Below are 13,454 nucleotides of genomic sequence, written 5' to 3' on the forward strand. Positions count from 1 at the left end.
AAATTGGCTTGTTGATATTCCATACTAGCTCATTCTTTGGAAGGGGAGACCCAAAATTCTTTCACAACCAAAAGAAAAGCTACCTGGAGCTGGCAGAGGTCTCCCTGCTGCAGCTGTAGGGTCTGGCATGAAGGCAGTGGAGCTGAGGCTTGCAGTGATAAGGAGTTATCCCAGGGCAAACCTTGGCCTGTTCCTTTGAACAAGCAGTGGGGCGTCAGGGAGAAACTTGGGGTTCCCAGGAGTTCCCTGTAGACAGGTTTGTGATTATCACTTTTGTAAATATAGGTCTAGAAGTATCTCAGATTGGGCACTAATCATTCAGATGTTCAACTTTAGTGGATACTTATGCAAAATTTGGCTTAAATCTCTATATTTTAATTTTATGTCTGTAAAATAAGATTCGTTCTTTTGTGTATAAGGAATGATTTGAGGAGAAACTCAATAATGGGTGAAAGGCATGTGGATGCTAGAGTGATAAGCACAATAGAAAAGCTTGTCAAGGCAATACAATTTTGCATAGTGTGCGTGGGAACCAGGTATTAAATGAAGAGGATAAAAAAAAGTTTTAAGCAGCTATTTTAATCCCTAGGCACCATTCACAATGCACATTGAATAAGGCTAGAGGTTCTGTGGAAAAAAATAGTATGCAATCATGTAAGTAAAAACTGTACAAGACAAGTGCCTACTTATAAGAAAGCAGAATTATGTAGCATGGGTAACATTTGTATTTTGGTATTTCATAGTATGTGTGTTTATTTCTCCAAAAAAAAAAAATTAATGCTTTTTTTTTTTTTTTTTTTTTTTTTTTACTGTAATTTAGATGAAAGTGAGTGAAAATTATTGGTAAACCAATCCTCCTGAAGTTTTATTGAAAAATTATTACAGTTTGCTTTCACAGCTGTTTTAAAACTATTCATACATTTTTTTCTCAAGTTCAGTTATATTTTTCTTAACCAGAGTAGACCAAGAATGAGTAAAATGTTTATTCTTATAGTTACCTAACTAACCTTCACCAACTTTCCTGATGCAAAAGGTATCATGAAGTATTTTACAGCTGCACTGCCCTCTAGGGACTGAATCAAATTCAACCCAAATGGCATTCAAGCTCTTACAAATAATTTTCAGGGAAAATGTACGATTTCCTTGAAATGTAAGAGAAGGATTCTTTACATGTAAAATCAGTATTTAGTGAGTATAAGGGGAATATTTAAATGACTGATGGAATGTTGGGGGGCATTAGCAGTAATGAAGAGCCCTGAAATATTAGTGGATTGGAGTAAAAGAAATAATGTGACATTTTAATAGTACAGAGTACAAACTCATGCACCGAGGACTATTGCCAAGATGCTTTACTATAAACTACAGGAGCTTATGAAATGGAGGTATCGAAGGAGGGACAGTATCTCAGTGTAGCAGTTGAGTACAGGATGACATTGAGCTGCCAGTATGATATAGTTGTGATAAAGGCTAATGCAAATCTAGGAGGTCTTAGGTTGAGGTACTTTTAATGGAAACCAGGAAGTTTTTAGTATCATTGGGAATGCCTTATTGTGATGTTGGGCACAGCTTTATGGACAATTTTGGTCCCAAAGATGAACTTAAATTGGAACAAAAACAGAGCAAAGCTGTTAAGATGACCTGGAAGAATGGAGAGCTTGGTAGATGGTGAAAGAACTTGGCTTGCTCTGTTTGTTTGTTTGTTTGTTTGTTTGTTTGTTTGTTTTAAGTTCCTAACTCTTGAATGTTTGACTTTTGTAACTTTGATAGTCCTTATATTCGTGATTCTTATTCAGGGTGCCTTGAGATCCTTTCAAGGGTGCTGCTGGCTGTTGTGCAGTGTTAGGTGTGCAAACATGATTCATAAGATAAACCCAGAGATTTCAAATAGAAGTCCATAGTGTTAAAAACATTCTGACTTGTGGTCTTTCTGAGTTTTTTGCAACACAAGAATTACTCTAATATTTTTCTGTAGTGGAAAAAAAGCAAGTAAAAACTAAGAGCTGGCATTTTCTCAGGGCTTCAGTCTAAAAAAGTTGAGAATCACTGCTTTAAATGATGTACATCTGTGCATATGTACTTACAGAACCCCTGTCCCCCACACAAAATAGCATTTCCTAGAGAATATTGAAACACACTTTCTAATATGTAAACCTGTGTAGAAGACAGTATGGCAGTATAGTTTGAATATGTTAGCTTTAGAGAGATTAGAATGGTGAAAAAGTCTAAGTTAATTTTGGCTTGGTATGTCTAAAAAATGTCTCTTGCCTTAAGTACACGTAGGCCAGTCACAATGATCAGCAGCACCCAAGCTTTGCTTAAGATGTATTTGACAGGGAATGGTGGGAAATTATTACTCTTTTATAAGCATACTTGGGTATGTAAGTGCCAGGAAGGGAGAATTATTTACTTTAAAGGATATTACTGTTATAAAACCAAATGGGTAAAAATTAGTCATGAATAAAATTTAAACCAGAAATTTAGAAGGTTTTTAACCACCAGATGGGTGAAGTTTTATGTAGATTCCCAGTCACGACAATAGGGGCAAGGAAACAAATAGCTGCAAGATTGAGGTATTTGTACCCCAAAGCCTGCAAAGAACAATTTTTCCAACTATTTAGTTGGTCTAATAAAAGTTATCACAGTTACCCAAAGAACCTTCTCTGCCAGACTGAGGTAGTTGAATTTATGGAAGGGTGTTACGTAGATTACAAGTAACCTTGTCGGTAGGCTACTGATAAGAGAAACAGAAGCAGTCTACAGCCGAACCTTTTATTTACTTGCACTTTAAAACAAAAACAAACATTTATCCCAAAGTCCATCTGGCTGCCTGTGACAGCACAGCATAGATTCATAGATGTTAGGGTCGGAAGGGACCTCAATAGATCATCGAGTCCGACCCCCTGCATAGGCAGGAAAGAGTGCTGGGTTTAGATGACCCCAGCTAGATGCCTATCTAACCTCCTCTTGAAGACCCCCAGGGTAGGGGAGAGCACCACCTCCCTTGGGAGCCCATTCCAGACCTTGGCCACTCGAACTGTGAAGAAGTTTCTCCTAATGTCCAGTCTAAATCTGCTCTCTGCTAGCTTGTGGCCATTATTTCGTGTAACCCCCGTGGGCACCTTGGTGAATAAAACCTCACCAATTCCCTTCTGTGCCCCCGTGATGATCTTATAGGCAGCCACAAGGTCGCCTCTCAACCTTCTCTTGCAGAGGCTAAAAAGGTCCAGGTTCTCTAGTCTCTCCTCATAGGGCTTGGCCTCCAAGCCCTTAACCATACGAGTGGCCCTTCTCTGGACCCTCTCCAGGTTATCCACATCTCTCTTGAAGTGCGGCACCCAGAATTGCACGCAGTACTCCAACTGCGGTCTGACCAGCGCCCGATAGAGGGGAAGTATCACCTCCTTGGATCTATTCGTCATGCATCTGCTGATGCACGATAAAGTGCCATTAGCTTTTCTGATGGCTTCGTCACACTGCCAACTCATGTTCATCTTGAAGTCCACTAGGACTCCAAGATCCCTTTCTGCTTCCGTGCCACCAAGCAGGTCATTTCCTAGGCAGTAGGTATGCTGGACATTTTTCCTCCCTAGGTGCAGCACTTTGCACTTCTCCTTGTTGAATTGCAACTCATCTATACTGGCTGAAGAGACTCAAGAGGTGGGAGGAGGGCAGCATACAGATTAGCAGCAGGTCTTCTTGAATTTTCTGAGTTCTCCAGGTTTCCTTACGGCCTATACCCAATATTTATAGATGGCTGGTTTTAATATTCTAATAAATGATCTTTAGTTTTATTTAATTTTTTTTGTTTCATTGACACTTTTGGAACTGGACTGAATCAGATCTCTTGTGAACTTGGGTGGTGTCAATCAGTTGGGATTTATATCCTTGAGAAAGTAAAAGGGAGGGCTTCTTATCTCCTTTCCTTCTCCATTGTGGAATGCTGTTCAGCACTGGTCTGTTTCTTCTTTACCTTAGAAGTTAGAAAGTTTGACAGGGAATGGTAGAAAATTAGGAAGTTTAATAGTTTAATACATTGATGATGTGTAGGGGGTGTACATGGGTGCATGTGCACCCCCTGAGATTGGTGGTGCACCCACTGCAAAAAGCACTACCAATGCTGCTGGTGCGCATGCGGGCAGTCGTCACTTGCTGCCCCCCTCCCTTGCCGCTGACACTGGGGGTGGTTCCCAATCACTGCTGGCTGCCTCCGCTCCCGGCGGGTGGTGCCTGTGGGTGGTCGCCGGCTGCTGGTCAGCACTTGCCACCTCCCCCTCCCTCCCTCCCCTCCCCCCAGCTGCCAACAGCACCATGGCTGCCTGTGGGAGCTCGCTGCTGCCAGCACCGCTGCCACCCTTGGGAGCTCACCGTGCCCCCCTACCCTCCAGGGGTACGCAGCGTTCATGGTCAAATACATTTGGTTACATCAGTCGCTACTATTAATATTTTAAGGTTAAAGCTATGATATTGTATTTGGACTGTATCTTCCTTTATAATAATGTCTCCTTTCAGCCCTTGTGCTTTGTTTAATTATAGCTCATTACTGGTTTATTTAGACATTAGTTAGATGGCTTCCTTTACTTTGCTGACCAAGCTAGTTGCCACACCTACAAAGGTTCATGCTGTGGTCACTCAGAAACAGGCTCTGGGGCTTTCAGCTTAGCCACACTTCTGCAGCTTAGCCTAGGCCCCTTGAAAATGGCCAAGGCTGACAACAAGGGGTAGTATGATATCATAGGAATGATCTGCTATGTTAGATATTTAAAGCTTGTAGCATGAAGCCCATTCTGAATTCAGTTCCATTCCTTTGTTCATCTTACTTCCTCTTTAGTTTTTAGAATGCTGATAGTATCTGTACTGTGTTATATTATATTAATCCTATGCTTCAGGATGGATGTTGGTAAGATTTTTTTTCTACCTTTAATACATCAGTTAGCTTCTCATACTTTTGCTTTCCTCTGAAGCATTAGATATCAGCTGAGCTAGATGGGAGATTGGCTGTGGTATGCTGGTGCTTTCAGGTTGAGGAACCTGTCAGAGACCTGACTGGTAGGTCTTTCTCATGCACCTAGAGTTAAACCAATTGTCAGGTTTAGAATCAGGATGGTATTTTTCCCCAGGTCAGATAGGCCTAGGAGCGGTTTTTGCATTCCTTCATCACATGGAGGAAGTTAACTTGGTAAGATGTAGGCATGTTTGCTTAACAAAACAAAACAACAAAAAACCCCACAGTATGGCATAGTCTGAAAGTATTGGTCTCTAACTTTAGTGTCTTCTGCTTTTCTCCTGTGGTTCATTGTAATCTTTTAGGTTTGAGGGGTTTATTTGTACTAAAGATCGTAAGTTTGTCATGAGATATTTAGGGGGTGTATTGCATCTGAAGCTTATGGGAGAGCAGGTACTTGTGGATTCTTTTAGAGATTAAACACTGATTATATGGGTCTATTCCAGTCCCCTGCAATCATAAGAAACCAAGTGGTCCCTTCCAGTCTTATGAATATGTAGCTTGAAAAAGGATGGGCCAAATGGCGCATTTGGGTGATTGTTTAATGCAATCTGAGAAGCTGCAGAAATTGAGGGCTCTCACTTGCCATGATGGAGTAAATGTAATGCTCTGTTTCATGTGTTCAGTTAAAATCCGAGAGTGCCATGCTCTTCAGAGATTGAAGTTTGGTGTGTAGAGCATTACTCCAAAATTTGTATTTAAAAGAAAGCAAATGTAAGTTAAAATAAATATTTCCTTTCTAATCTAGGTCAATGTTTATTAATCCATGAATAATGCATGTATTACCCTTAATCCATACAAAACAAAATAGGCTTCAGTGATTTTTATTTTCTCCTTACCACAATGACTAACTGAATCAGTGAATACTGTAAGACTTAAGGTCAGACTTAATCATGCATGATGATAACTTCAAATTTTAGGCAAAACCTAATAAAAGAATAGAATAATAGAACAATTTTGGGAAGTAAAGTAAGCTATATACACACATTTCATTGTTTGGATGATGAAATCTACTCTAAGCTTCAAATAGTTCTCAGTGAATTAAATGATAATATTCAGCAAGCTAAATACAGCTCACTAGGGTTTTTCCTCAGCATATGATGATGTGTGGAGAGGGGACCTGGGGGATCTATCGTATTCATTGTACAGAAAATGAAATCTTTATTCTTTTACTGTAAAGTGCCCTGAGCCTTTGTTGGGAAGAGCAACATATACATCTAATGAATATAAATATAGCCAGGTGCCTTTAACCCACCTCACACATTTTGTAACTGGAACTTCACGTGTCTAAACCATGTGGTATTCCTGGTAGGCCTCAGTCTTATACCAAGTGTGGTGGGTAGATTCCTTTATCTTCCTCTCAGACTTTTAACCCAGGTCTATAAGCATATAACACTTTATCTCAAGGTTCAGTAAAAACCAGCCAGCTCTTCTAAGGATTGTTTAACTATAACAAGTATTAGCTCCAGGCCTTTGCTAACAAAAGGGAACTTTCCTGCTTCCAAGTGAGATGATTCAGATAACTTCTTCCCTAACAAAGCCAGAGAGCTCTTGGTTTAATTGATTAATTTCATGCAGGATATTTGATCCATAGCTTAACCTTCTGCTATGGTTGATTTTTGCCTCCCTTCCCTCATATCATGTATAAATATGATGTTAAAACAGCTAGTATTTGGCATAATCTAGTGCAGTGGTTCTCAACCTTATTTGTACCCTTTTGTCTCGACCTGCTGCCTCCTATCCCCAGGCCCTAGCCCCCCAGTGTGTGGGGTGAGGAGGGGGGCATGAGGGGCCCCAAGCAGCACCTTGCAGGCTGGAATTCTGACAGCTTGCAAAGGGAAAAGCCCCAGTTTCCCACATTTTTCTCTTTTAAAGGAGAATCCATTTTTAAATTGTGTTTGCATCCCTTTCATATATTCTTGCGACCGACTTTTGGGTCATGACCCACAGGTTGAGAAATGCTGATCTAGTGCATTGCAAAAGGGCAGGAGAAAAGGTCTTTAAAAGTATTTGTTTAATTTGGTTCTCCGAATCTTGAGAGGGATGGTTTACTAGCATATAGGGATGGCCAACCTGTGGCACAGTTGGCATGGGCAGCCTTTGTGTGTGGCACATGGCAGATCAGCGAGGGGGCAAGTTGCAGAAAGGAGAGGAGTAGATTAGTCAGGGAGTCCAGGGCACAGAGTAGAAAGAGCAGCAGATTTGGAAGGGGCAATGATCAGGGTGGCACTTAGTGGGCACAGGTCTTAATTTGTGGCACCGGCAAAAAAGATTGGCCTGCACTGGAGCGACATCTGGAAAGAAAAAGTATATTGGAGAGAAGGAAATCTTACATGCAAGTTTGCGTGCTATATGTTTGTTACCAGTTCTTTACATTTAAAGTTGTTCAGCTTTCTAATATAGTTTTTAAAATGTTTCTCACCACTGCGGACAAGGTTCTTTGGGTAAATCTGATATCTTTTATTGGATCAACTCAAGCAGTTGGAAAAATTCTTCTTAAGTTTTCAGGTACATTTACCCTTCATCAGGTTGATGAAGTGTCTGCAGACCAACACAGCTCTCATCTCTTCTGCCTTGTTCTCCTTTTCTTTTTAAAATCTTTTCTGTCTTTCATATATTGTATTTTCCTGCATAAAATATGCAACTGTTTCCCCCAAATCAAGTCCCTGCCCCAAAAATTGGGTGCATGCATTAAGTGGGGAAGCTGATTTTCTGCTCTGGGTTGGAAGCATCCAGGTTTATTCCTGCTCCACAGTGCAGCAGTTGAGGGAGTCAGTTGACTTTGTTCTTCACTCCACAGGTATTAATGATTGTCTCTCCTTTTTAATGTTCTTGATGACTAATAAAGCTAACTTTTCCAAAGGCAATTTTGCTGCCTGTTAACTGCTCCTGGTATTTCTTATTTTATAGCTTCTTTAGCTCAGACTCTAGCTCTTTAGCACAGACCCTATAGCTCTTCAGAATAATAGATCCACCCATGAAGACCAGTCTTCAGCAGCAGCTAGGGCTTCAGTTTTAGTTATGCAGGAAAGGGAGGGAGATTCAGCTGAAGATTAGACTCTGTCCCTACTCTGTGCACACATCTACATGAGACGCTTGATGCACAGTAGCCTAATAACACTTTACAGTAGTGTGCCAGGCAAAAACCATAATATGCTACTGCTCAGTAGTATTAGGCTACTGCACAGTGTGTCACTAGAAAACCATGCATTGGCGCTACTGTGCAGTAATTGTTGTTACTGTACATTTACTTAGAACTTTATTAAGCAAGTATAATGAACATGTAGACACACCCAGTGTACCCATAGTTCTTGGGGGGTGGGATCTTTTTTTATTTATTTTTCCTTTCAAAAACAAGGTGCATATTGTATCTGGGGACATATCACATGTCAGAAAATGTAGCAGCTTTCTTGCATGTATCATCATCAGGGACCTGCCTAAATCACAGTGAGATTAAGGGATTTTTTGTGAGTTACTTGCTGGACATGGAGCCAATTTTGTGGTCTTTTCAAGGTGAGCCACCCCTCCCTCTTCACCACTGATTGGCCAAGGGTCCCTAGCAATCCTACCCTTTGCCACTGATTGACTGAGAGGCCAGTCATTCATCTTCAGACTACAGTATTGCGTCTGGCTTCTTAAAAGATGGCGCTGCAACTCTTTCACTTTCTTGGGTGGCGCCTTCACTAAGTCTACTTCACTAGCTCAGCATTTTAATAGCTCTCTCTCTCAAGCCATGTGTTCTATGGTTGCAGGGATTCCTGCACTTTCTTTGTGTTCTAGGAAGCTTTTTGGGGGAGGGGGGTGTGATTCCACACAAAATTGCGTGAAACACCATTTTTCACAGTGATAGTGTAACCTGCCGTTTTTTTACGGATTGTGCAAAAATTGCAAAACTGTGATTTAAGTAAGTCCTGAATCATAATATATATTTCATTTTCACTCTCCTTTCCTTTCTTCCCCTCCCTTCCTTCTTAATAGTATTCTGTCCTAGCTTTCAGTGTCTCTTACTTTTGTTTTGTCACCTTTATTTATTTAGTTATTATTTTACTTCTAAACACATTGTCTGTTTCCTTTTCCAAGTTCTTTTTGTCTGTCTCTTACTTCTAGGTCTGTTTCACTTTCCATCAGTCACATCCTTTCCTTTGTCACCAGCCCCTTGGACCAATTCTGTTTCTTTTTCTTTCTTCCCTGGTAGCCCTAGTTCTCTTCCCATCAGCTTGTTTTGATTTTCCTTTAAATGAATCACTGTGGCTTCCCCATTTCATGCAGTATTTACATCACTCCTTCACTCAGTTTGCCATATCCCAGGAGTATGTAGTATAACCTGTAAATTCTGAGATGAGGCCCCTAGTTCACTCTTCTTCACTGGGAAAGGAAAGGAAAGCATGAGTGGATGATGTCTGGCTTCTCCCCACTTAACACTAGGGTCAACAGACTTCCCTATGTCACTTCCTGGGTTAAGGTGTATCAGGATTACAGGAGAAGAAGTTGGAGGGAGCATGCCAACATATCCAGTCGTGATATTCCCCTGCTAGTATTTTTCTTCCTGACCGTGCAAAGTATCCCCCATTGTACATTCCCCCACTGTACACTTGTCCATAATGCTCTGATCTTTAAAGGCTAAACTGCTTCATAGGATCAGGCTGATACTACTATCCAGAAAATCAGTGTTGATCAACAGCAGCGGTGGCAGAAGCTATTTTGGTTGGGTTTATTGATTTTTTTGCCATTGTTGCAAATTTTCAAGGGCTAGATGAAGGAAAATTGATAAGTGTTATTTTCTGTTAATGAGTTTTTGATTTGTTTGTGACAAAAAATAAATCCTTGGAAACGGGAAGTTATTCTCTGTGTTTTAGGTTTAAACATACTTTATGTTTAATTGAGGTAGCAGTAGAGGAATGGCTAGAACAGGAAGTCAGTAATGGACTGTAGAGCCTTCATCTCCAATTTGCTTGTTCACATGTGATTCATTAGTGAATTGGACACCCGATCATACTGTGGTAATGAGTTTTGCCTCACTCTCTTGTAGTGTGACCATCTTTGCACTGTCATGAATACTGTTTGGCATATTTGGCTACGTTGAAGACTTCTAAGATTCCAGTCAATGTTGAGATCGAATTACTTTTAGAAGTGGTCTGTCTAGATTGGGAATTGGGACAATGACAGGATAGTCAAACACTGCTGCTTTATGCTGTACCTGTTTGGTGAAAAAGTAGAGGATAGGGGGAGTGGATTGGCCCGGAGCAGCCTTTTGGGCACAGTCTCTCTCGCCTTCTGAAACCAAACTAAATGGGATAGAACCTGACCCACCCTGCTAACTGCCACAGCTCAACCCTCTCTCCTTACTTACGCCTCTGAGTTTCTTTAGATTAATATTAGAATCTTTGACTTCAGTGTATTTTGAGCCTGTGCACAGCAGGTATCCTGGTAATAGCTCCATCAGATGGTGCAACTTCTGTGCTGCTTCCAAGTGAGTTCTCTGCTGGAATGCTTGCTGTGAGTAAAGAAATGTTGGCTGTTCAACTCAGGATGACTTACATGCATGCAGATGTGTTTAAAAAACAACCACATTTTAAAAAGTTGCAGTAAATGCATTTGATTCTTTCACATGCCACAAAAAGAAGCTGCTGACGGGTCTGTAAACTGACTTAAATGCTTGTTCAACTGCTTTCAATAGTCTTATAGTAATACACGTATGTCTGGTTTTATGGTGACAGACCTAGATATACCTCCTGCCCCACACTTCTTGCCTCCCCCTCCGAAAAAGAAACACAATCCTTCCCTTTTTTTTGAATAAATGAAAGTACAAGTTGATCAGTCTCTCAAAAAATCAATTTAGCAAGATTCTTGAAAAATATAGTGATGTGTTTTTTGTTTGTTTTTTCTCATTAGGTGTTGTGGTTTTCAGAACAGTTTGTAATTAAATTATTTCTGTTCCTGTGGTATGGAACCTAACATTTAAAAATGTATATATTTGGTGCTCCAGCCTCTTTCCTCTTCGTGGTATTTGGGTGTAGAAACCCCATTTTAGATTGGGGGTGGGCAAAATGTGGCCTGCCAGGCCATTCTATCTGGCCTGTGGGGCCCCTAAAAAATTTAGAAAATTTATCTGTCCCTGGCTGCCTTGTCATGTGGCCCTCGATGGCTTGCCAAAACTCAGTAAGTGGCCCTCCGCCCAAAATAATTGCCCGCCTCCGTTTTAGATGCATCAGAGCTGTGACAAATTTAAGAGGATGTTAGTGTTGGTTGATCTGGAGTGAATTGGATACATATGAAAACTGGAGGAAAACAAACTATGGCCCTTATGTAACTTCAGTAAAACTATTTAAATTATTTATGTTTTGACTTCTAATGTACACTTTCAATACTGTTTTCTTTAATGAGATTACTTGTATCTGTCTCTTAGCAGAAGTGTCATTTATGTTTCTTTCTTTGACAGAAACCTGTTGGACAGAGACACATTTTCAAAATCTGATCCGAGTAAGTAAAAATTATTTTATTGCTGGGTTATGTAAATGTGAGGTAAATATACAAAGGTATTCAGTTATAACAATTCAATCTATTTCTACCAAGGAGGCAAATCAGTATATTGCTAGGTTATATATGTATAGGTTTTGTGATGTAGACCAGGGATTTTCAACCTTTTTTAACACGTGTACCCTTTTGGTCTCAAAGTTTCAGCTCATGTACTGTACCCCTTTATTTTTTTTTCTTGTTTTTAAGCGGGGAGGGGGCCAGATTGTGGCCTCCGCAGTGAGGGAGAGATGGGGGCTGGGGCAGATGCTGCATAGGCAGAGGGAGAAAAAGTTATTTGGGGGGCTGAGGATGCACGCACACCTCCATCAGGTAAGTCTGTGGGGGAAGGGTTGGGGCAGATCAAGGCCCTCGCAGTGAGGGAGCAAGGCACAGGCAGGAGCAGGGGCTGAGATGAATGGGGCCTGGCTGGGGCCCCACTCACCGCAGCCCCTGCTCCTGCCCCGCATTCTCCCTTACTGTGGGGCCTTGATCTGTCTCCCCGCCCCCTCCCCCGCCATGGTGGGGAGGGAGGGAGTGGGGCTGCAGCTGGGGATTGAAACCCCCTGGGTCTGGGTCATGGGACAATCAGAGGCCGGCAGCTTGTCCAGGGACTGGGGGGGTTCCCACTGCTGCGCGTGCTGCAGGGGAGCCAAGAGGGGGCATGTGCTGGGGCAGGAACTGCATAGCCAGAGCACGGTGCGGGCACGGGGAGTGGGGTGGTGGGAGGGGCTGCAGCCACCCCAAAATTCACCACAGCCCCACCCAATACCCTCACCGGGAACAACCCCGCACTGCTCCGTCCTTAGCCTGCAGCGAACGTGCTGGGGGAGATGTCACCGCACCCATGCCCACCTGCCTGTGATTGCCCCCTACAACCTTTCTAAGTACCCCCCCAACAACCCCCGATTTAGACAGTTATCTGTTAGGAACTGGACGCAGGATACTAAATAGTCATTATCTGATAAGGTTTGATCACCACTGATGTCACCAGTATTTTTTTTTCAACCAGTTACATCAACTTTAAAGGCTCTGTATCCCATTGTCAGTTGAGCTGTTGAGCTGTCGTGTTCCCTTGAAGGGTTGTTGGTTTGCCGGAAATTAAGTGAATTCAGAAATCAATCTCTCTCTCAACAAATGATATAGGGATTTTTGTTTAAATTTCTTCCTACTCTTCCTAATGCTGTAATCTTAAATCTAAGCCAAAATATGAAGAATAAAATCAAATGGAATGCAAATCTGTGTTAAATTGAAATGCCTTTGGGTACTGGGCAGCATGGCATATGTTGTTTTTTTTTGTGTGTGGGTTGATGGGAAGCCCCCAAAGCCATGATTTTTTTGGGCGCTTGCCATAGTAGAAAAAGATAGTACACCTCCATCATCACCCTAACCACAAGTTAGTGTAAATTGCAGCTAGGTAGAGAACCAACTTTTAATAATAAACAGTCAGTAGGTTCTCATGCTTCCAGACATAAACTTGATAGGATCTACTTCAGCTTAAAGTACTGATATTTTTTCCAGCATATCTTTTGGCATATGCTTCCTGACAGTGTGGAACTAGATTTGATGTACCACAAAGATTTGGGGGTTTTTTTGTTAGCGTTCAGCAGAAGGCCTTATAGGTACTCTGAGTACTTTTTAGGTATCTGTTAGCTCATACAAAAACCCATACAGTACTCAGTTTCTTAGAACTGTATACAGTTTTCTTTTTTAAAACAATCTTCCCATGAAGGCACCAACTCCTATGTGAATTTTATTTTGAGTGGAGATTGGCTCTTGCTGAAATTGGAAACTGCCTTCCATGTGCAGATATCAACTTGAGCAGCAAGAAAAAAATACTGTCAGTTATTTTTGTCAATGTATATGCAAAAATAAACACAGATTTAAAGGTGTGTATAAACATCCTGTAATGTTGAGCAAGGAATAGTGTCTCCAACAT

At 41.4% G+C, this 13,454-nt stretch overlaps 1 protein-coding gene across 2 annotated transcripts in view; it reads left to right on the forward strand.

Moving 5' to 3' along the window:
• Positions 1 to 13,454, forward strand: part of CPNE8 (copine 8) — a 168,139-nt gene that overhangs the window by 10,747 nt on the left and 143,938 nt on the right. For both annotated transcript variants that reach the window (XM_014606507.3, XM_006260035.4), the window contains exon 2: positions 11,442 to 11,482. In XM_014606507.3, the coding sequence (XP_014461993.2) occupies positions 11,442 to 11,482 (41 nt within the window). The remainder of the gene's footprint in view (positions 1 to 11,441; positions 11,483 to 13,454) is intronic.

The sequence above is a fragment of the Alligator mississippiensis genome, chromosome 4 (genome assembly GCF_030867095.1).
Source record: "Alligator mississippiensis isolate rAllMis1 chromosome 4, rAllMis1, whole genome shotgun sequence".
Taxonomy (NCBI): domain Eukaryota; kingdom Metazoa; phylum Chordata; order Crocodylia; family Alligatoridae; genus Alligator; species Alligator mississippiensis.